Raw genomic sequence first — 23,151 nt, forward strand, 5'->3', positions numbered from 1 at the left:
TATGTAAGACATAACTTTTTTTTTTTTTTCCTTAACAGTATTACTTAAGTAGTGCATGATTTTCTCTGCATGTTATATCTTTTTTATGTTATTTTTAAGTGCAATGGGAATACTAATGCAAATAGGTGCTTTTGTTCTTTTTGTTTCTTTCTCCTTGTCAGTTTGCAGTCCAACAAAAAAAAAGGATCTGGTTAGAAGAGTATGACACATGAAAATGAGTGTGCTTTTTCTCATTCTTGTATATGGGAATGACTGGGTTAAGGCCATAGCTTTATATAGTAACAAGTCTAAACAGGAAACGGGTAAATGAAAAACAATATTAAATGTTATTATAAAGTCCTTTTTCTACTAAACAGCCCTGAGTCTGGTTCTCATGTCACGAGCAGACAGTCTGATAAAGAGAAATGGCTTGGAGAAAATGTTTTCTGAAAGCATTCAAGTGTTTTCCCAGCTGGGAGAACTATAAAGATAAGGCAAAACCAGACAGCACTTATTAGAATCACAGGCTGTACCATGCTCCTTAGCATGGATATCTTTTTTTCTGTTTAGCTTGAGTCTGTGTGTGGCTGTTGGTTTGGAACTTTTGTTCCTATTAAGGAAGTAAAACTACAATGTTTGAAGATGTACATAGTTTTCTGTCTTATTATCAAGTAAGTAGGTTTTTAGGGGGTTGTGTGTGTGTGTGTGTGTGTATTTTTATTTGAGGGTTTTCAGTAAAACAAAGATGCGACAAGCTCACATAGAGATGACCAGAAACAGTTGTTTAAAAGATTAACCTGCCAACAGTGCAGGCATGTAACACAAAAGCTGGAACTAGACATTTAGCAGAAACAAGCTGTTGTACATAAAAGGTGGGAATACTAATCCCTCAAGAATATGATTCTTTCTATAATGTTTTTGAACATTAATTATCTGACAGATAAGTACAAAAAAGAAAGTAGTGTGAACTGTATTAAAAATGTAGAGTGCAAATAGCTATACTTCAGAAGACGCACTTTGAAAGAACTGAACATGTGAATTTGTTAAAGAAAGATTTTCATGATAGTTCTTCAGCAGAATACCTGGGGCAAAGGAAGAGGAGTACATACATTAATTGCAAGAGGAGCCCCAATGGTAATAGAAGAGATGAGATAAAAAAAAGACAATAGTGGCACATTTGTAATACTAAGTGGCTGCTGACAAGGGAGGAAGCTTACACTGGCATGTATTATATTCCAACAAAAACTGCTGTAATGGAGTTAAAGAAAATTCTGGGGGAGATGATCAGCTTTCAGCAAGGAATATTACTCGTAGGTGGAGACTGGAATTTGATTTGCAACAGTGAAGATGCGTCTGGGCGGCCTAAAAAGGGAAATATAACAAAGGAGGATAGATTTTTAAAGAAATATATAAAAATATTTAACGTGGAAGATGTGAACTTGATACTAGGAATTTGGAGTGAATTTGCATATTATTCACCAATATACAAAAACTGGGCTAGGCTAGACAGAATTTACATTTCACAGGAACATGTGCATTTAATTGGAGGTCTTGATACGCACCCAAAAACTATTTCAGATCTTGCACCAATAATAGCTAAAATAGAAACACAGGCTCTTGAAATAAAAATGAGACACTGGCAATTTCTCACCTATTTGTTGAAAAGAGAAGAATTTAAGGAATGGGTAATGGAAATTATTCAGGAGCCATTGGAGAAGATAGAAACTTTTTCTGAAAATGTAGCTAGGGAGTGGGATAAAGTTAAAGTGGAATTTAAAAATAGTGTGGAAATAAAAGAAAAGGAGATATGGTTAAGAAGCAAGAATTATTTAGTGGGACTGACGAATATTAAAGTATTGCAAAGTAGGGGGGCTCTTGCAGAACAAGAAAAGGAACAACTACAGAATGCTAAACGGAAAATCTGGGATTACGTTGATAATATGCATGAGTTAAGAAAGATTGCTGTTAAGCAACTGTTTTTTGATAACTTTAGAGCACAAAAACTTTTAGCACAATGACTCGGGCAAAAGAAAGCAGAAAGGACTCACCAAGTTTAGGGAATGTGTAACAAGGAAGATAAGTGATCCTGTGAAAGTATTGGAAATATTTTGGAAATTCTGTGAAAGTCTGTATAAAGCAGAGAAATATGGAAGTCAAGAAATGTTACAAATGGAAATGTTTGGAAGAATTAAATATGCCAAGGCTAGAGGGAGAGGAAGCTCAGTTACTAAGTTAGGATAGGAGGAGATGAGCTAAAAATGGTGATGTGTAACCAGCCTACAGGAAAGTTCCCAGGAATAGATGATATTCCTGTGGAAGTTTGTAAGCTAGGAGGGAAAAAACTGATAAAAGATCTGGATGGTATTGTTTAACCGTATTTAAAAGAAGTACCAACATCCTTTAAGAAAGTGGTGGTAGCTGTAATACCTAAAGAGGGTAAAGATCCATCCAATCCAGCTTCATAAGGCCCATTTCAATACTAAACCATGATTACAAAGTGTCTATAGTGACTAAAAGAATGGCAAAATTGATGGATATTGTCCTTTTGTCTGCTTTATAGATGGGGAGGAGTAGGTTGGCAGAGGTCTGGCATCCGTGTTTGTAGAATGCTTGACAGACAGCATACAGGAAGTAGGGGGAGAAAATGTTGCCTCCATGATGTAGCCTCTGCATGACATCATCATACTTTTGCCAAGGGCTTCTTGGTCTGAAGTTTTGATGGGCATCTGTAAAGGAGATTTACAGCTATCTTGTTTGGGTGAATAAAATTCAGCAGTAGGAGAGCAAGTGAATGACCATTTGTGATTTACGCTGCACAGGATCAGCAGGGTAAAAATAAAAACAATAAAAAAGTTATGTATTGACTTTTTCAGTTGAGGTATTCTTACCTGATTTTTTTCTCTTCATTCTAGGAACAAATGAAGGCTAAACGAAAGGAGGCAGAACTGAGGCAAGTGCAATCACAGGCCCATGGTTTGCAGATGCGACTGAAATATTCCCAGAGTGACTTAGAGCAAACAAAAACTCGCCATCTGGCCATGAACATGCAAGTAAGTATTAGCAATGGAGATACTTGGAAAATAAATTCCTTGTTAGGTCATGCTGGCATGAATAGTTTAAGGCCTGTCAGCAGTTCTTGTAAATAAATGAGTAGGGAATTTGTTTTTAGCCAAACTTCTTAAACCAGTGTAAAAGAGAGTACATTCCAGTATATGGTTTCTTAGTTCATTAATGTGCATTGCATGTTATGAAGATATCTTGAGGCTGGTCTCTGTGATATTTTCATTTGTCGAATAATGATTGGCACTTCAAAAAAAATTGCAGTCCTTTAATTTCAGCATTCACAGCTGTATTAATCAGCAAAGTGTAGCTATATCGTTTTATTTCCTTTTATGTGTAGACTGCCATGATTAGAGCTTGGTTAACTACTCTGTGTTTCATTTGCAGTGACAGTAAGACTTTTATGAAAGTATCTCAAGTTTGTCGCCTTTGTAGATCTTATGAACATGCACACACATGATTAACAGTGTTTGCCAATTTGTAGCATCATTAATGGCGCTGTTCAAGTTTTTCATTTTTTGAGGATATTTAAAGCAGAGGGAGAGGTGTTCAGTGTAGAATCTTTGCTTGCTTAATTTTCACTGTCTGTTTACTGTGTGTACATGGGGCGGAAATGTGGTTTCAAAGTTTGACACTTCTGTTGGCAGTGTCTCGGACATTTCTTGCAGTTTTTCATAAAGAAGCTCTCTGTTAAGCAACCGAGGTGAGATCACTTGGATTTGCATCATTGTTTAACTGACTGTCTCGTGTTTGAGCTTAAAATGTGTTACCTTTTAATTCATGCAGCTATAAAGTACCATACAAAGACTGTCAAAGATTCTGAATGCAAACACGTTATTTATAAAAAGTGTCATGATACGAAATATCTCATTGTAGAGAAATTCAGCTATATGTACAGTCATGAGTTTTTTTATACCTTTCTAACAGGAAAAAAAAACTTAAGTTCGTACAAAGTTTAAGGCTGTCATAACTACGATAGAATTTATCTGCACACGTTCTCAAGGCTGAAAAAAATAAATATTGCAAAATATGTGGGAAGCAAGACAGTTCGACAAATTGTATATGTTCTTATCTAGACATGTTTTGTGTGTTAACTTAAAACAGGCTTATTTCAGAGCACATTTCGTGCAAATAACTGGATACATAAATCTTATGATGTCTATATGGTTAGAATAAAATATTTACCATCTGCTTGCTAATGTCTTAAAAGGGTCAAGCTGACCTTTGTAAAAAGAATTACATGAGAGGCACTGCAGCAGCTTAAACTAAAATGTTCAGAAATACAGAAGTCCACTACAGTCTTCACCCCTTTGCTGCTATAAAGTATCACAGTCCCAAATCAGTTTGAGTTGTATTGTCATTGTTTAGGTGCTCAAACATATAAGCTTGAGGATGTTTTTGATTAGGTACAACAACTGTGGCATGCATGACATTTTCCCCAAAGCAGCTCATTAGCAGGTTTTTAATAGAATATGTAAGCGCTATGAACAGTGCAGTTATGACAAAAGTAATCAAACTTTGCACTGTACTAGTACCAACATTTCCAACTGTTCCACCCAAACAAGGGTCAACCAGACTCAGATTTGGTTATATTAGCAGCCAGTTGTTCCATAAAATCAGCCACCTTCTCTTGTTAATCATTGAAAGTCTGAAACAAATTGCAGCACCGTTTTTCAGTCAAATGGCATACCCCACCTTTCGAGGCTAGCACGTAATCAAGGGCTCCTTTTTGCAGTGATGTGGCTCGAACCTCAGTCAGTTCCCTGTTAGGCATTCTGATGTTTTGCTAGCCATTTCAGCTAATATAAGGGACAACTGAGTCGCTTCATTCATAGTACAAAGTATGCCATACTGCGGAAAGAAGACAGCTACTGCTTACTCAGCTGGGTGTATAGTTTTTATTTCCCAACCTTCGTCCGGTGTAGAGATGGAATAAAAAAATAGCTGGAGTCATCTGTCCCACATAATAACCAGATCAGTTTTTGGTAACCAGGTGTAGGCACCCTCTCTGCAGATGTAATAGTGATTGTCCAACATTCACATGTCTTTCCCCCAGTCATATTTTTAAGTGCTACCTGTATGGTTTCATTGTTAGTGTAATTACAATTGCTGTAGCCCACCGGCACAGTTAATTTGGCGTAACAAGTATCACCTCTTGTTGATGTGGCCAGTTAATAGCATATTTTTATTCCAGTTTGTGATATTATGCCAGGTTTGATTTTCCATAGTAATTTGCACTTCTAAATCAATCTGTTGAATAAGGAGCATTGGAATGCTCCCCTTGGCATCACGGGGCAGAAAGCCACACACCCGGCAGTTTGTAACATTTAAGTCATTGGGATACTGGTGCAACATTCAAAGAAAAAAATTTGCCCACATGTTGATCAGAAGCAATGAAAGTAAGAAAGCCACTGACGTCATCAGGAGGAGGTGTGTGGTGGCAGGTTTGCTTACAACACGAAGGGTAGATGCAGTTCTGTATCCCAGCACACTTTACTGTTGCATAGGTAGTTAGGAGGATGAGAAGGCCCCTTTCACTGTGGCTCCAAAAAAGGTTTGTATTGGAATAATTTTACATGGACCCAATCTCCAGGTCAGAAGTCAAGTTGTTGTAGGTTGTGGAAGGGCTTCTCGAGTTCTGTTATGGAAAGTCTGTAAGATGGAAACAAGTAGTTCATCAGAGCTTCAGTAAGTACCACTTCACAGTTCTCCACTTTCCCAGTGGTGAGGAAGGTGGCATTCTCGTGGGACGGCCCATAAGAATTTCATGTGGACTTAGTTTACTGGTAGGGCTTACAGTTCCTTGCATATTCATCAAAGCAAGAGGCAAAGCGTCTGGCCGTTTAAGTCCTGTTTTATTGCAGATGTTGCTAATTCTAGTTATAAGAGTCTGGGTAGACCTGTCAACACCAGATGACTGAGGATTCTGGGGGCAGTGTAACTGCAGAGAGATTTTAAACACAGAACAAAGTCTTAATAATTTCAGCAGTAAAATGAGTGCCCTTGTTTGAATTAATACTGTGTAGTTCCAAATTTAGGAATAAATTCTTTTAGCAATTTCTTTACTGTCTCTGCTTCACATTTAGAGCATGGATAGGCTTCCACCCATGCAGAAAAAAACACAGATACTGACTAGAATATATGAAAAGTAGCACATTTTTTCATTTGTTCAAAGTCAATCTGAGTACTTACAAAAGCCTCCCAAGGTGGGGGCAGAGCAGAAAGCGTAGTTTTCATAGTAAGTGCTAAGATGTTCTTCGTTTTTCACTGTTGCAGTCATCACACTTATCTGCCTACAGGGTAGCCCTCAGTCAGCCCGAATACCAGAGTCTTGGGATTTCTCCGTCAGATGCTGTCACCTCTTCCATGACGTCAGGTCATCAGGGGTATAAAACATGTAGCCAACGCCATTACATCAGTCTTTTTTGCCGAGGAGGAGCCCGAAGCAGAAGCAGTTTGCAAGTGCCGGTCGGCCGCTACCTGAAATTTTCATTTTTTCGAGTTTCAGACCTGAAGTCTTCTAAAGCTAAGTACCCCATTGGGGATTCTTTTTTTCTTGCTCTAACCGATGTCAGAAAAAATTAACAATTGTCTTGTCTGTGGAAAGCAAATACCTCACAGAGATTTTCATTCTTAGTGCGTCGCCTGTTTACGCCCAGACCATGACGTCCCTAGCTCTCAGTTTTGTGCCTTGTTTAACGCCCGAACCATTCGTCGTCGGGCTGTTTTTGTAGCTAAATTCTTTCACTCTCGTTCTTCGTATTCCAAAATGGCTTCGGTAATCCATCCGACTACCGATCTTCTGAAAAAGTGCAAAGGCAGAGACAGACCGCATAGGTCAAATATTGTCGACGCTTCTGTTAAGCTTGTCGCCAGTCCGCCGGTATTCAGGCACCTTTGCAGCCCCTGATGCCCGCTTCTACAGATTCGCAGGCCTCTGCTGAGACCCATTCGGAGTCCGATATGCCGCAAAATGTTTCTTCGACTATGGAACCTGCAGATGTCTCTACCTTGGATGGGTCCGGAACCGCTGTGTAGGCACCAGCTTCTGAGGGTGTATTCCGACCTACCGATATTCATATTAAACCCACAACTTCATTTCCTACTAAAACTACCGAGTTTCTCAGGCCCAGAGTTCGAAACTACGCCTAGAAAACAGACGTCCAAAGTGCATGCTCATAAATGCTTAGAATGGCTGAAGACCTTATTACTCTAATTAGGGGAAGCCAGCCATCCCCTGCCAAAAGACAAAGAACTGAATTTCCTTCTGATTCTACAGACCAGGAGTCTGATGACTCTGACCCTTCTAATTACCAGGACATACCCTTATCTACCTATGATGATTCAGATGCAGAGGAATCCATTCCCTCTGCCTCCCATCCAGAGGATTTCTCTTTTGATGAAACCTTGCGTACCTTAAGAGAGCATTTCTGCTGGGAATGTCAGGACTATCCTCAGTCCAAAAAGAGACTCAGGGAATTTTTAGATTTACCTCAGCACAGGCCTCTAGCAATACCCCTAGTTCTTGATATTGTAGATGATGTCTTCTTGGAGTCCAGTCTTACTCTTGACACCTTACCACCAGCTCCTAGAAAACCTGACAGGTACTACAGAATACCTGATTCTCACAAATTTCTCTTTAAAAATCCTACTGTGGATCCAGAGACCATTTCCCTGGGACCTAAAGGCATTAAGGCTACTACAGCCAAAAACTCTCCCCCTTCAGACAGGGATTCTAGAGCTTTAGACAGATTGGGTAAGAAGGTATATACATCTGCAACTCTTGCCATCAGGGCTTTAAATTGCCAGTTTCACATGTTGAAGTACCAGCAGCATATTATGGAACTAATTAAACAAAAATGGTGTTACTTCCAGATTGTGCAGAAAATAAAGATTTACAAGAGTTGATGCATTCTGCAAAGAAAGTTAGTAAACATACTTTGCAATGTGGGTTTGATGCCTTAAAAGCATTTTGCAGGGCTGCTGTCACTGGGTCTGTACTGAGAAGGCATGATTGGCTAAAAGAACAAGTCTTGCCTGACCATGTCAAAGCAAAATTACTAGATGCTCCATTAACTCAGGAGCGTTCGTTTGGCACAGAAGCAGAAGACGTTCTTAAAAAAGATGGAAGAAGGTTAATAGATGGCCGCCGTTCTGTGAGCACTGCTAATCTACAGCTCTTCAATACTTATGGAATAAAATCAACCCAGAGGAAGTACCAGAACCAATTTAATCACAATATTCTGAGCTAACAACTATAATCTATACCCAGAAAACCAGGAAGGGGGAAATGATCCTGAAGAACTAACAAATCTATCAAGATTACATCTGATTATCTGGGTCTGAGGAAAGAATCAAGGAAAGGAAGCCATGTGCTCAGGGCACTTTACACATTCACTTCTATCTATTAACCAAGACGCCTTACTTCCACAAAATGTCAAAAGAAGATAAAAATATGGACACTACAACAACAAAAACTAAAATCTCAGAATTATTATCTCCGGAAAAAGATCTGAACTCTAAAAGGCAGAAAATAACAAAACAACAAGACATTGCAAAATCAGGGAATAAAAACAAAACAGAGCAACTAGCAAACTTGGATGATGTAAAAGCAGCTTTACTGCCTATTCAAGAGGCAATAAAAGAAATGTCTGTGTGATGTTATGATTTTCTAATTTGTTACTTATAAACATTTGTAATATTTTGTAATGTACTTAGTATTTAGTGGAGCTTTTCTCCTCGGGCCTCTGCTGAAAATGGACATGTATCCAGCCAGACTAGCCCGGTCAACAAATGTAAAATAAAATAAATAAATCTACAATCATTTGGAACTTCCTTCAATCAAATCTTAGAAAGAATGGACAAATATGAAGCCAAAACCATGGAAAACGAGGAAAAAATTGCCCTTCTATCCAAAAAATCTGATTCACATGAAGCAGACATACAAACCATGCAAGTTAAAATTATTGATCTGGCGGCAAGATCCAGAAGGAATAACATAATCATCAGAGGCATGCCGGAAAATATTCAGCACAATGATCTGATTCCTTCTATCATACTCATATTTGCAACACTTCTCAAGGACCAAAAAACAGCCCAGCAAATAATAATTGAGAGAGCACACAGAGCCCTGAGACAATCTCAAACTCCAAATGTTCTAAGACCAGTTTATGCCAAAATACTCAACTTTCAAGATGTTAATAAAAAACATCTGCAAAGAAACATGGAGGACCCCTAATATGGAACAACAACAGAATTTCTATAGCCCAAGATCTGCCTCTTCAAATTAGGCAAGCCAGACAGCTTATGTCTCCCTATTGCAAATTTCTAATTGACAAAAACATAAAATTTCAAATGTAGTATCCAAATACCTTACTATTTTCTGTGGATGGGGTCAAATACTCAATTGCCAGCAATACAGAAGCAAAATCTACTTTTATGTCTGTTTTTAGAAGAATTCCCGCCTTGGACAACTAACTTCAATCTCCGATGTGATTACTGTGCTTCCGAGATCAGATGGGTCCCATAATAATAACCATGGACTTACTTTTCCTATAGTTTGCTCCTGCCTTGCTCTAGGCCGCTTTTTTGGATTGGCGTGACCTTATTTCTTGTTCTACATCCACGAGAGCCCCAACAGGAAGTACACAACATCCGCGTCACGCTCGCTTTCCCACGGGAGGAACAGAAAGTGCTTTTGCTGCTACAGAAGCCGTTTTAAAAGGTAACACTTCCGGAAGTCCGTCTACATGAAGTGTCCCCCTTTGAGAAGCTAAGCAATCGGCTTGGCTGTCCAGTAGTTCGAAATGAAGATCAATGGAACTGTAAATCAAAAAAAAAAGTTAAATACTGATGAGAAATCGTTAAGAAATGTAATGGTTACTGTTTAAGCACATATTCTCTCTACACATAGCAATCTAAGTTACTTTTAAATGTCAATATTTATAACTAATGTTCCCAACTTCTCATAGCATAATTAGAGCTGCTAATACATATTACACTCCTCATAGTCATGAAAATACCAAGTGCTAACAAAACAGATTTTATATACCTTAAGGACTACACTTTTGAGGTTATAATCACAGGATTTAATGTCACTTATGGTAATTTTAGCATAGCTAATTCTGCCCTCTTTAAATCTATATCTATACATAATATGAAAACATATGCTTGATTTGGTCCCTTACATAAAGGCAAACATGTTACAAACTGCACAACATGAGAACCCCTGTGCTAACTTTAACACATTCACTAATCCTGAGATATATAATCTACATAAAACTACTTTTTTGCCACTAATATGTCAGGACTTGAACTCTGCTGGTTGGACACTATACTGAAGGTAGTGAATTAAGTAACTTAATACAAAATAAAGTGTAATACTGTAATAAGCTGACACCAACAGAAACATATTAATAATTCCTGAAAACTCTGCTTTAAAGCATGCTACCTTGGATATCATGTTGTTGACCCAGGTAATTTTAAACTCGTAGAACTGTAAATGAAGTTCACACATACAAATATTTAATAATAATAGAAAGAAGCAGTGCTTTTTGAGGTGCTTTATATAAGATATACCATTGAGTAAATCTTACTAGGACACACTATACCGAACTTCAGCTTACTTTAAAGCATTTAATACATAATACATTTGATGCTGAAACCAACTTAGAAGGAATTTGCCTAACTTTGAGAACAAAGAAAATACATAAGTTAATGTATTGAGTCTACTACAGAGTGTAGTTTGGAAGTAGATGCTCTCCTATAGTATACACTCGATAATGCATTAAGGATAGTAGAGTGCTTACATTCTTTTTTGTGTCTATCTTATATTTCACAATGCTATAATAATAATAATAAGATTCACACCTATGTGAATTGATCACTAATGTTTGCATAACTAAGTGTGTCTATGTTCATGTATATGCATATCTGTATATGGTTTTATAGTTATTTTGTTTTCTCCAGGACTCATCAGAATAAGAAAGTGCAATGTAAAACAGATGAAGTATAGCAAATCTGTTGCAAAGAAAAGTAGCGGCAAGATCTGTTTAAGCACAAGGCCTTCCTAGAATTAAACAACACAGGGCAGGAGTAATAAAACTGAGGGAGTGATAATTCTTGTAACAGTTGAACTTCAAATTTGAACAGTCCACCAAAGTAAAGAAAGTAATAATCTGGGACAGCAGTCTCCTACCAAGGGGAAGAAGAATAATTTACAAACTAAGTTTAAATGAGGATGGAATATACTTTATGAATACGGTTATCAAATTAAACTTGAAATAATTTATAATGGTTAAACTTTCAGAAATTATTAGAGATAAGTTTCTTAATTTGATGTTACCTGTCTTTAGGCAAGTTCAGAACTGGTTAAAATGGATTTTTCAACTTTGATGCCCTTTTTATTAATCTTATAGGAAGAGACTTGGATTGCAGAAGTAGTGTTTGTTAGGGAATGAGTGTGTTAGGCTTTGTACAAATACTTAGGTCACACAGGGCCACTAGGACTCTTTTACCTGTTGAATACTAACATACAAGGTATAGATATACTAATAATTCAAACAAATACATCAAATCTGGCAAGGTCCTGTTTAATTCCTGGTCCAGGAAGATTAGTGGGTAGGCACAGGGAAGGGACGGGAATAAAGGAATGCTTTCATAACATGTTTTTGATAAGAAACGAACACTTCCCAATATACGTACACAAATTTCCAAGATTACTTACACAAAATAAAAGCTTTATAAATGTGGGAAATAGACTCATGGAACATTAAAGGGCTCCAGAACATTAAGAAAAGGAAACTGTTTCTTCACCTAGCTTTACAGTCTAAAGCAATCTTTTTACTAATTCAAGAAACACATTTAACTACTGAACAATGGTCAGAGATCAAGGAAAAAAAGTGGATAAGAGAAATTATAGCTTCTGAAGGGAAAACCAACAGTGCAGGAGTAGCCATAATCATTAAGAACCAGTACAAAGATAAAATTCTAGAATCCAGAACAGATAAAGAAGGAAGATGGTGTTATGTAACCCTCTCCTGATTATGATAAACCCATTTTACTTCTCAATATATATATGCTCCCTGTAATAACCAGCAATCCTTTTTCGCTTCATTGTATCCTATCTTAAACCAATATAATAACTACTACATGATCATAGGAGGGGATTGGAATGCATATTAGAACCCAAAAAAGGATAAATAGAGTCCACAGAAATCATGTAACAAACGAGCAGTTTTAACATTAAGCGAACTTAAATATGACGTTAATTTATATGATCCCTTCAAATATGGTAATAACACAAATAACTCAAATAATTTTACGTTTTACTCTGTCATAAAATGTGGTTGAGAATTGACTTTTTTCTAATTTCAGAAGCACTAATTAATCTTGACCCCACAGTATGTGTACATGCCCGTTACTTGTCTGATCATTCTAAAGTTACCTTAAATATTATTAAGACCACCAGAAACAACACACTGCAACGGGGATATAACTGGTCTCTGAACCCCAATCTTTTAAATAAAAAGGAAACCACTCCGGAAGTTCAGGACATTCTTAAAAGGTTCCTAGACAATTTAGCAAAACAAAAACATCTTCCTGATATCGAATGGGCGGCAACTAAAGCCCAGATAAGAGGTATTTTTCTACAGAAAGCTTCTCATTATAAAAGAATAAAGAATCCAACTTAAAGAAGAAAAACAACTAGAGGCTAAAATTAAATCGTTAGAACAGGATCCAATTAAAAACTACAATGCGCAAACCGAAACAGAATTATTGAAATGCCACAAAGATCTATTTTTGGTTCACAATAATAATCTATCATTTCATGAAACTAAAGTACTTGCAAAATATGCTAATCATATACAAACTCCGTCACGAGCATTGGCAAGGATTATTAATCAGTCTAAAACACAGTCTCAAATTTCGGAAATAGTTTATAAGAATAAAACCTACACGAAAACCGAAGACATTATCAAAATGTTTGAAGTTTTATATTCACAAATCTATGGAGAACAAAAACACCTACTCACAAATCAAAATAGTATAGACTTCCTACAAAAACTTACTTCCCGAAAATTGATGCGAAACAAAGAAAAGAGTTAATAGAACCAATAACCATGGAAGAAATAATAACAATCAAAAAATTGAAGTCACATAAATCTCCCGGCCCAGATGGTCTTACGGCGGAGTTTTACAAAATATTCTATCTTATCGCTGCACAAATATTATATCATGTATTAAACTATATAATAAACAATAAAATTAATGATATACAATTTAATGCATCCAAAATGATTTTCATACCCAAAGGAAAGGCAGATCCTCAAAATCCGGATAACTACAGACCCATTTCATTACTCAATATTGATAATAAAATTCTAACATCCATTCTGGCTAATAGACTGAAAAAAATAACGGACATAATTATTTCGAATGAACAATCGGGTTTTTTAACATCTAGGCAAACCAGTGACAATACACTAACACTGCACACATTAATCTCATATGCTAATCTCAATAACCAAAATATACATGCACTAATTATAGATGCTCATAAGGCCTTTGATAGAGTCCGCATAAAATTTTATTCCAAATCCTACCTTACTTTAACATACCCCAAGAATTTATTACAACCCTGCAAATACTAATCCTTATACAACATTATATATAAATAAAAGGTGGTTGAATAGGATACAAATCAGAAATGGCACTCGTCAAGGGCGTCCTTTATCTCCCTTATTGTTCAATCTTTGTCTTGAACCCCTATTTCTAAGCATCAAGCAAAATGTATATCATAATGCCCCAGTAATATATAACACAAAAATTTCCCTATCAGCCTTTGCTGATGACCTTAATATATATTGTACAATGCCAACCACAGACACTAAAAAAAATACTGTCTGCTGTCGAAGACTTCACATCAATTTCAAACTATAAAATAAACATTAAAAAAACTAACATTTTCCCTTTAAAAACTCCAAAACTTTTCTCCCTGTTACCTTTGATAGGTCAAATAAAAGCTGAAGAAAAGATTAAATATTTAGGAATTACATTCTCTACAGATAACAAAATTTTTTTATCTCAATAATATCAAACAAAAATGGGATCACATCCTACTTGATTTAAAGAGATGGAAAAATCTGAAACTACCACCATTAGCCAAAGTCTCGATTATCAAAATGAATATCTTGCCCAGATTTTTATACATCTTCATGTCCTCCCAGCTATCAATACCTAAGAAATTTTTTTAAGCAAATTCACACTGAATTTGCTAAATTTATATGGGAACCAAAAAAAAGTAGAATCTCATATGATAAACTGATGACTCCGAAAAGCAAAGGTGGATTAGACCTACCAAACTTTGAAAATTACTATTCAATCATAAACGCCAATAGAACTTTTAAGAATCGCAAATTACAATATGCTTGGAAATAGCTGGACCCCACATTGGGTCAAACTGGGTTTTAAACATATTGAAAGCCTGAAGATAAATCCCAAATCAATACCTTTCTTAAGCAGTAAGAACATTAGAGCATATAACATACTGGGAGGCCTTAAAAATGCTATAACATTAACACAAAATCTTTTCAAGTCAGTAAATCTCCTTCAACCCATGATGATAATACAACCCATCCACAAAAATCCTAACCTGAGAATTAACAATCAGCTAATAGACCTAAAAAAATTCCCATTAATTAATATAACACTACAAGATCTATACCCATATTTGAACTGTACCACTCACGAAACAAGAAACCAATTGGGCCTTCCCAAAACATATTTGCTGATCTTAAGACAGATTAAAGAATTGTATTTAAGCTACCTTCAAGATATAAACATCAATAAAGATGACTTAATGAAATGTAACTCATTATGGCAAGCCCTTCTACAACACAATAAATTCATAACATGCTCATACAAAATGATCAAAGACCTGAAATTTCAAGAACACACTCTTATCAAGTTATTGGAAAGAAAAAATACCTACGGTGGAAAACCATAAAATAATACAAGCTATCAACCTAACAACAAAATCCATATCCCTTCAGAAGTTAGGCTTTACCCAACTTATGATATATAATAATGCGTATTACACACGCCTTAGACTGCATAAATTTAACTCTGGAAACTCCCAATTTTGCCCTCATTGTAAAGATGAAGCTGCTGACCTTTTACACATGTTCTGGAGCTGTAAATGTGTATTCAAACATTGGAACTCCCTGAAAGTACAACTACAGAAGATGGTATATCAATCATCAACGCTTACTTGGGAATTTACGATGCTACACATTCCCCCAATTAACCTATCTAAAAGTCAAACAGTCATTCTCATTAATATCTTTCTATTAATGAAGCTTTACATAGCTACCAACTGGATGACCCCATCTAAAATCACATGGAATAACTTTAGGAACTTAGCAATAAAACATGTACTAGCCCACAGATACATAATAAACAGACAAAACAAAAATCACAATATTTTGAAACGTTGGGAACAAATTTTCAATATAATACTTGCATAAAACAGTGATTTTGGAAGACATTTACAACATGCACAACAAAATCATAACATTGTATAGTATTATACCAACCTGGTGGTACTAACCCTGGAGAAAACAACTCATTTTTTCCATACTATGAAACTATGAAAGCATTCATGTAAATAGTGTAAATATGTTCTATATATATTGTTGTACCAGTTATATATCACCTGTTTACTCTTGTGAATTGATGTATATTGAAAATAAACAATAAAGAAATATTATTGAAAAAAAAAGATGGAAGAAAAAGCTAAATCTGTGCAAACAGTAAAAGATTTCTTACAGGTGCAGCCACCTAGATTCAGTAGGCATTGGCCTTCAAAAAACAGGTCCTTTCCAGTCCCTCTCAGGCCTTCTCAGTCCAAACCCAGGGGAAACGGACCACCAAGACTACAGTCTCAGGGTATGCAGAGATGTAAACAATGGAGTGTTTCCACCCCAAAACCAGGGAGTGGTAAGCCAACCCCCTTATGGAAAAAGTTCACAATGACTTTCCAGTTATCCTTCCCAGCCATGCCCAAGTACTTGCGCCCCTAGGTGGAAAACTCGCCCTTCATATAAAAAACTGGATGTCCATTACTCAGGACCGATGGGTTCTAAACATTGTATCCCAGGGATACAGATTCTGCTTCCACTCACTGCCAACACCAAGCAGGTTGACAGACCTTCCTCAAAACCAGTGGGCAGAGGCCCAAAAGCAAGTACTTTCTCTTCTCTGTATCAGGGCTATTCAACCTGTTCCAGCATAGCAAAGGGGACAGGGTTTCTACTCCAGACTGTTCCTGGTGCCCAGAAAAGAGAACTCTTGGCGCCCTATTCTGGATCTGTCAACTCTCAACACCTTCCTGGTGGTACCAAAATTCAAAATGCTTACACTCCAGCAGCTGATTCCTATGCTAGCCAATGACTCCTGGCTAGTCACCCTAGACTTAAAAGAAGCTTATCTGCACATCCCCATAAAGGAATCTTGCAGGAAATATCTACGTTTCAGGTCAGGCTCTATGCACTATCAGTTCTCTACACTTCCCTTCGGCTTATCTACTGCACCCAGGGTATTCACAAAGTGCCTGGCTCCAGCCATTGCATACTGCAGGCAGAGAAATATTCAAATTTACCCATACTTAGACGATTGCCTGATTCAGGCGGACAGTCAGGAATTGCTACTTCAGCACCTGACGTTTGTAAAGAAACTCCGAACTTCAATGGGGTATACCATCTAAGAAAAGAGATCACATATGGTGCCCAGACAAAAGGTTGTATTCCTGGGAGCAAGCTTGAACACAACTTCCCAGATGGCATTCCTCACTCCAGAAAAGCAGGTTTATTTGACAAATTACTTCAAACTACTGGCCACCCAAACCCAGCAATCTATAAGAAAAATACTGCAAGCCCTAGGGTTCATGGCCTCATGCATTCTACTAATTCCATATGCAAGACTGCATATGGGGAAACTTCAGTGGTACTTAAAAAGTCTCTGGTGTCAACATTCTCAGGACCTGGAAACCGTGATTCCTATCATTCCTTGCCTAAGGACAGAGTTCCTTTGGTGGGCAGAGGCCTGCAACCACAACAAGGGACTCCCTTTCACCCCCCCTGCCACCCAAACCCTGACAACAGACTCATTAGACTATGCATGGGGGGCTCACAAGGCAGGCATATGCATTCAAGGCAAATGGAGCCCAGGTCAAATTCACCTGCAAATCAATCAAAAAGAAATGTTAGCTGTACAGAATGCACTGACAGCCTTCAAATACCTTATCCTGCCAGGACAACTCTTGATAAAGACAGACAGCACCACAGTTATGTGGTACATAAACAAGCAGGGGGAAACTCATTCCTACCCACTCTGCAGGTTAGCCATGGCTCTGTGGAACACAGCATTGAGCATCCAAGTGCACCTACAAGCTCAATTCCTGCCAGGCAAGCAAAATTCATTGGCAGACGACTTAAGCAGAAATCTCCTGGACCCTCACGGGTGGAAACTGGAACCCAACTCATTCAAACTTCTAATAAACTGGTGGGGTACACCAGAGGTGGACCTCTTTGCTTCCCCCCAAAACCATCAACTGAGCAGATTTTGCACCAGAAATCCCCGCAGCCAAACATGGAAAGTGGATGCCCTATCCTTTATATGATAAAACCTGTCAATCTGTGCCTTTCCCCCTCTGCCCCTCCTTTCAAAAGTACTACTCAAGATCAAACAGGAGAGTCCAAGGAAAATCCTTATTGCACCAGACTGGCTACGCCAGCACTGGTACCCACTCCTACGCAGTCTGACAGCAGTGCCACCCTGGTACCTACATCAGACCCCCTGTCTGCTGTCCCAGCAGGAGGGACAGATTTTGCATACTCTGCTGCAAACCCTGAACCTGGCAGCCTGGCTTATTCCCTGAATACATCACCAGCAACCCTCAGCAAACAGGTGCTGGATGGTATCCTAGAGGCCAGGAGGCATAATACTAGGAAATCCTATTCAGAAAAGTGGGAAAGATACTGTTCTTGGAGCCAGTCTCAAGGAAAGGACACAGCCTGCCCACTTTACCTCAAATCCTAGCTTATCTAGCAAAGCTGCTCCACAAAGGCCTATCCTTCTCATCAATTAAGATTCATGCCTCTGCCATCTCAACTCATTACAATACTGAACCACCCCTCTTCTCTCACCCTCTGATCAAACAGTTCCTGAGAGGAGCTAACAATTTAAGACCTCCAAGGAGAGCTCCCACTCCTGCCTGGGACCTTAACTTTGTACTAGAGAAGCTCACGCTCCCCCCTTATGTGCCTGTTGCTACAGCAAAGTTAAAATTCCTCTCTTGGAAAACAACCTTACTTCTAGCCATCACTTCAGCCAGAAGAGTCTGAGTTACAGACCCTTATGCCTGTGGGAACCCTTCATTATCTTCCATGCGGACAGGGTTTCCCTCAGGACTAACCCATAATTTATGCCCAAGGTGGTATCCAGTGTGGCTTTAAACCAATTCATCCATTTACCAACCTTTTTTCCTAATCCTCAGAATAAAGGGGAAAGGATCCTGCACTCCTTGGACGTGCATAGACAGCTCAGGTTCTACCCTGACAGGACTATATCTTTCAGAAAATCTGACCAGCTGCTAGTCAGCTTTGCTACAGGGGCAGAGGGCAAGGCCATTTCAAAGCAAACCATTTCTAAATGGATAGCACACTGCATCCATTTCTGCTACAAACACCATGGAAAACCTACCCCACAGGAGATCAGACCTCATTCCACTGAAGCTACCTCAACCTCTACAGTATTTCTCAGGGGAGTCCCTACCAGGGACATCCTGGAAGCTGCAATCTGGAGTTCTGTACACACCTTCATCAAGCATTACCACTTACCTATCTTTTCTAAATCCAGAGCTGGATTTGCCACAGCAGTCTTATAAGGCCTGCTAGCCAGACCTAATATTATTGACTGTCTCCACCCTTCCTCAGCTTTGGGAATCAACCCATGTGTGATGACTGCAACAGTGAAACACGAAAAACATAGTATAGTTGTGTACACTTACCGTAAATGTAGATGTTCGAGTGTATTCACTGTTGCAGTCCTGGTTACCCTCCCTCCAGCCCCCTGTCTTTTCTATACTTTCTACCTATCCTCTTTTTTGGCCATATCTTATGGTAATGATATTTACATTTTACTGGAGGTGTTCCACACCATGTGATGGCTTCCTATTTTGGGGGCTCCTGACATCTGGGGCAAAAAAAGCTGATGTAATGGTGTCGGCTGCATGTTTTATACCCCTGACGACCTGACATCATTGAAGAGGCGACAGCATCTGACGCAGAAATCCCAAGACACTGGTATTCGGGCCGACTGAGGGCTCCTGCAGGCAGATAACCCAAGTGTGATGACTGCAACAGTGAATACACTCAAACATCTACATTTATGGTAAGTGTACACAACTGTACTTTTCATAGTGGAATGCAGTGAAAAGCAATAATATGGGTTGGAGAAAATATGTGAGGAAAAATTTTAGTCATATTTGTTACATAGATTAGCATGGTATAAATGAGAGCGGAAATGTTTCTAATAAGATAGTTAATAGAGAGTACCCGATTAGAGACTGTGACAAAGAATTAAATGATGGTGTTTATATTATGGTTATAGAAGGAAGAAGCATGGAGAGAGAAAGAGTTTATATGAAGAGTGCAGGTAGGGTGTCTTCAGGTAGCTTAGGTGAGTAGGGAGGAAAGCGGTAGAGGAGAGGTCTGCAGCGATGAAGTGGATAAGGTAAGGTAGTGGGGGAAAAAATGAGTGCAGTAGGAGGTTAGAGAAGGTTGTAAGGTGTGGCTTAGGTTGAAGCAGGTGAGTGAAGTACAGTGAGCAAGTTCAGCCAGGATCGGCACAGGATCCTGTCCATGATTTTGTAAAATATTTTAGGGAATATTTAAAGGTAGGCAGCTTAGAAGTAGCTCTGGTGGTTAGAGGTAGGGAGTTAAATTTTTTGCAACATAGTACGAGTATAGGCTTTGTCTAGGGGATTTATTGGGTTGATGTATGATTAGAAGTTCTGTCTTCTGATCTAAGAGTTTTTAGTGAAATGTATGTTGATTAAACGAATAAGGGAATGGGCAGACTTATGGTTTGTTTATGATTGTATGTTATAAATTGAATGTAGGAGAGGAAGAAGAGGAGTTACAGCCAGCTGATGGTATGCAGAGCTTTACCGATTGGTAAAGGGTGAATTAGTAGCAAGCTTGGCGGTTTTGTTGTAGCAGCTTTCAAGTGTGTTTTTTATGGGTGATTGTAAATTGGTTAGAACTGGGGCTGCATAGAGTAGGGAGGGCAGAACGTAGGTTTTTTGTCCTTTTTTGATAATTCAGTCAGAAAATGTATAGTGTCTTGCTTACCAATGTGTTTATGAATCTGAAGCTATAAGTAAATCTTCTACATATTTTACCTGTACAGAATTGCCTGTGAGTCAAATTTTTTCAAGGTCCTTTAAAATTTGTGAAAAGATTGAGGGACTTTGAACAAACTCCTGTAGCATTCATAGCCACGTAGATTGAATTCCTCCATATGTGAAAACAAATATTGGCTGTCAGGGTGAATAGGAATGGAGAAGAAATCTGAACATAAATCTGCTGTGGAAAAACAAGGGGGCCCACAGTGGAATGCAACCCAATATAGTTGCTGGATTTTGCACTACAAGGTATGAAGGGATAACAGTGTTGACGGCTCTTAAATCCTGTACAAACCTATACATCTCTACCTGGCTTTTTAACTGGAAAAAGTGGGAGTATTACAGCAGTTATGTCTTTTTACTGTAATTCCTTGGTGAAATAAAGATTCAATTACAAGCTGAGTCCTTGCTCTGCTTCTGGTTTTAAAAGGTATTGTGCTATGTAGCGAAGTGGCTTTGTGAGATCAACACACATTTCTTTACAAGTGTAGCAGATTTTAACAGTCTTATCTTATTAAAATGTGTTGCCCACAGCAAGTGCAATTTCTCCAGTGGAGACTGGGGAAAATACTCCTTGTGCATGAGGGGAGGGGGGCATGGCTGCTTGCTAGCAGCACCCCTTTCAGAAGTAAAGGACAACCAGCTCTAACAGCCTATTGCATGTCCACCTTTGGGTATGCAAGCTGGGTGTGTTAAGAAAAATGTAGGGTTAAGACAAACTCTCATACCACTTCAATGTCTATCTAACAAAAACACTTAGGAAGAGGGATCTTTAACCCAATGAATGGCTGAAACATTTCATGATGTCCATTGAAAAAATTATTTGCATTTGTTTACCAGGGAAGTGCACTGATTTCAATGGACCATTTGCAGGCACAGCCAGGGTGAACAGGCTCACATAAGAACAAAACATATTTACAGTTATAAGACTATGCTAGAAAATACATGCATATTTACAGATGCAAAATATTCTACAACATTAAGTTCAAAGAAGCAGTTTACAAAGTCAAACCATGGATAAAAAATGGAATTGATTAGCAGAGGTGTATAGACAAGATATAGCCATAATGACTGAAACTGCTTAAGCTACAGGAATAACAGCATGTCATTATTATATAGAGAGGTATGAAGATGTTAAAATAGATGAGTGAGAATAATTGCAGGAAAGGATACCATGGGGGAGAATACAGAGAAATAATGAGAGACATGTGTAGGGAAAAGGAGTAGAAGAGAGAGATTTCCAGGCGATGCAAAGAGAAGAGGTAGGTATCATTAATGAGTGGCATTTAGTGAGGGGGTGACGAGATGAGGAAGGATGATAAAGGGGCTGTGAGAGAGCTCAGAGTTCATGTAATGTGATCTGTGTGAATGTAGCTGCATTTTGTTGAAATGTCCCTTGAACCGTTGTCTGAAGTCAGAGAACATTAGGACATCACTTCACTGAGAGTGGCATTGGGTCCATTAGTTTAGATCCTAGGATAGAGAATGCATTGTCAAGGCAGTGCAGTTTTGCTTTTGGAGTTAGATGGGTTGAGATTGAGACAAACCCCTGAGATTATTTGGGGGGAGGTGAAACGTTTGGGTGAGAGGGGAAGATGTCTCAGGAGATAGGGCTTTGTGAATTAGTGATCCTAGTTGGAGGTTGGCTGTCAAATGTACTGGGAGCCATTTAGCTTTGGCAAGAGTTAGGCAATGGTGTTCGTTAATGAATGGAGTTATGAGCCTGAAAATTTTATTGGAGATGGTTTGCAATGTGGTGGCATTTTTCTTTGAAGCTGCAGCTGTTAATGGGTAGTCCATATTTGAGTTGAGTATTCCTTTGCCTCTGGCCGCTTTGGCTGGCTTGGACAGAAGAGGCAACAGCTAGTTTGCTCAGAACAGTAGTGTGTTGATCTTTTTGAGCGAGTTTTGAATGTGTAGTTGAAAATTAAGAGATTGTTTTAGCCAATTGTCAAGATATCTGAAGGATGTGGCAATTTTCTGTGATGGTATTGTTAACATCTTTAATATTAAGGAAACTGGGTGCTTTGATTGTGGTAGGTTCTAAATAGCAATTTTTTTTAGGGATTGAGAATGCATTTATGGCCTTTTAGGCTTTGTTTGATGTTATACAAGTCATCTTGGGACCAAGTTTGTATAATAGAGTAGAATTTGTTTGACCTGTAGATGACCATGTCATCTGCATAAAGAATTGGTGGTATCTGAGGATGCTCTAATGGATGTTTAGCCCCTCTGCCATTTCCATAGTTAAAGTGGAACCCTGGGGGACTCCTTTCTTAATGGGAGCTGTTTCAGAGGTGGTGGTGACTACTGTAACCCTGAAGGAGCTATTACCGAGGAAATTTACATACAAGGGTTTTGCAACATCACTAATGTCTGTTTCAGTTAATTTGTCAAATAGTAAGCTGTGATCAATTAGATCAAAGACTTTTGTGAGGTCAGTAAAGACTGCTGCTGTCTGGTTGCCTTTGACCAAATTGCATAGGATGTCATCTGTGATGGAATAGAGAGCTGTTATGGTGCTGTGTCCAGATGAGAATCTATGTTGCTTCCTGAATAGAAGATGGTATTGATGTAAATAAGTAGTAATTTGGTTGTAGATAATTTTTTCTAGTATTTTACCTGAACTGGAAAGTATTTAGAGA

The 23,151-nt window shown here is 38.3% G+C and overlaps 1 protein-coding gene across 1 annotated transcript in view; it reads left to right on the plus strand.

Moving 5' to 3' along the window:
• SMC1A (structural maintenance of chromosomes 1A) overlaps positions 1–23,151 on the plus strand; it is a 1,753,330-nt gene that overhangs the window by 691,015 nt on the left and 1,039,164 nt on the right. Inside the window, exon 16 of the mRNA XM_044060554.1 lies at positions 2,892–3,029. Coding sequence (XP_043916489.1) covers positions 2,892–3,029 — 138 coding nt within the window. The remainder of the gene's footprint in view (positions 1–2,891; positions 3,030–23,151) is intronic.

This window comes from Protopterus annectens, chromosome 1.part0 (genome assembly GCF_019279795.1).
Source record: "Protopterus annectens isolate FY-2018-M chromosome 1.part0, PAN1.0, whole genome shotgun sequence".
Classification (NCBI taxonomy): domain Eukaryota; kingdom Metazoa; phylum Chordata; order Ceratodontiformes; family Protopteridae; genus Protopterus; species Protopterus annectens.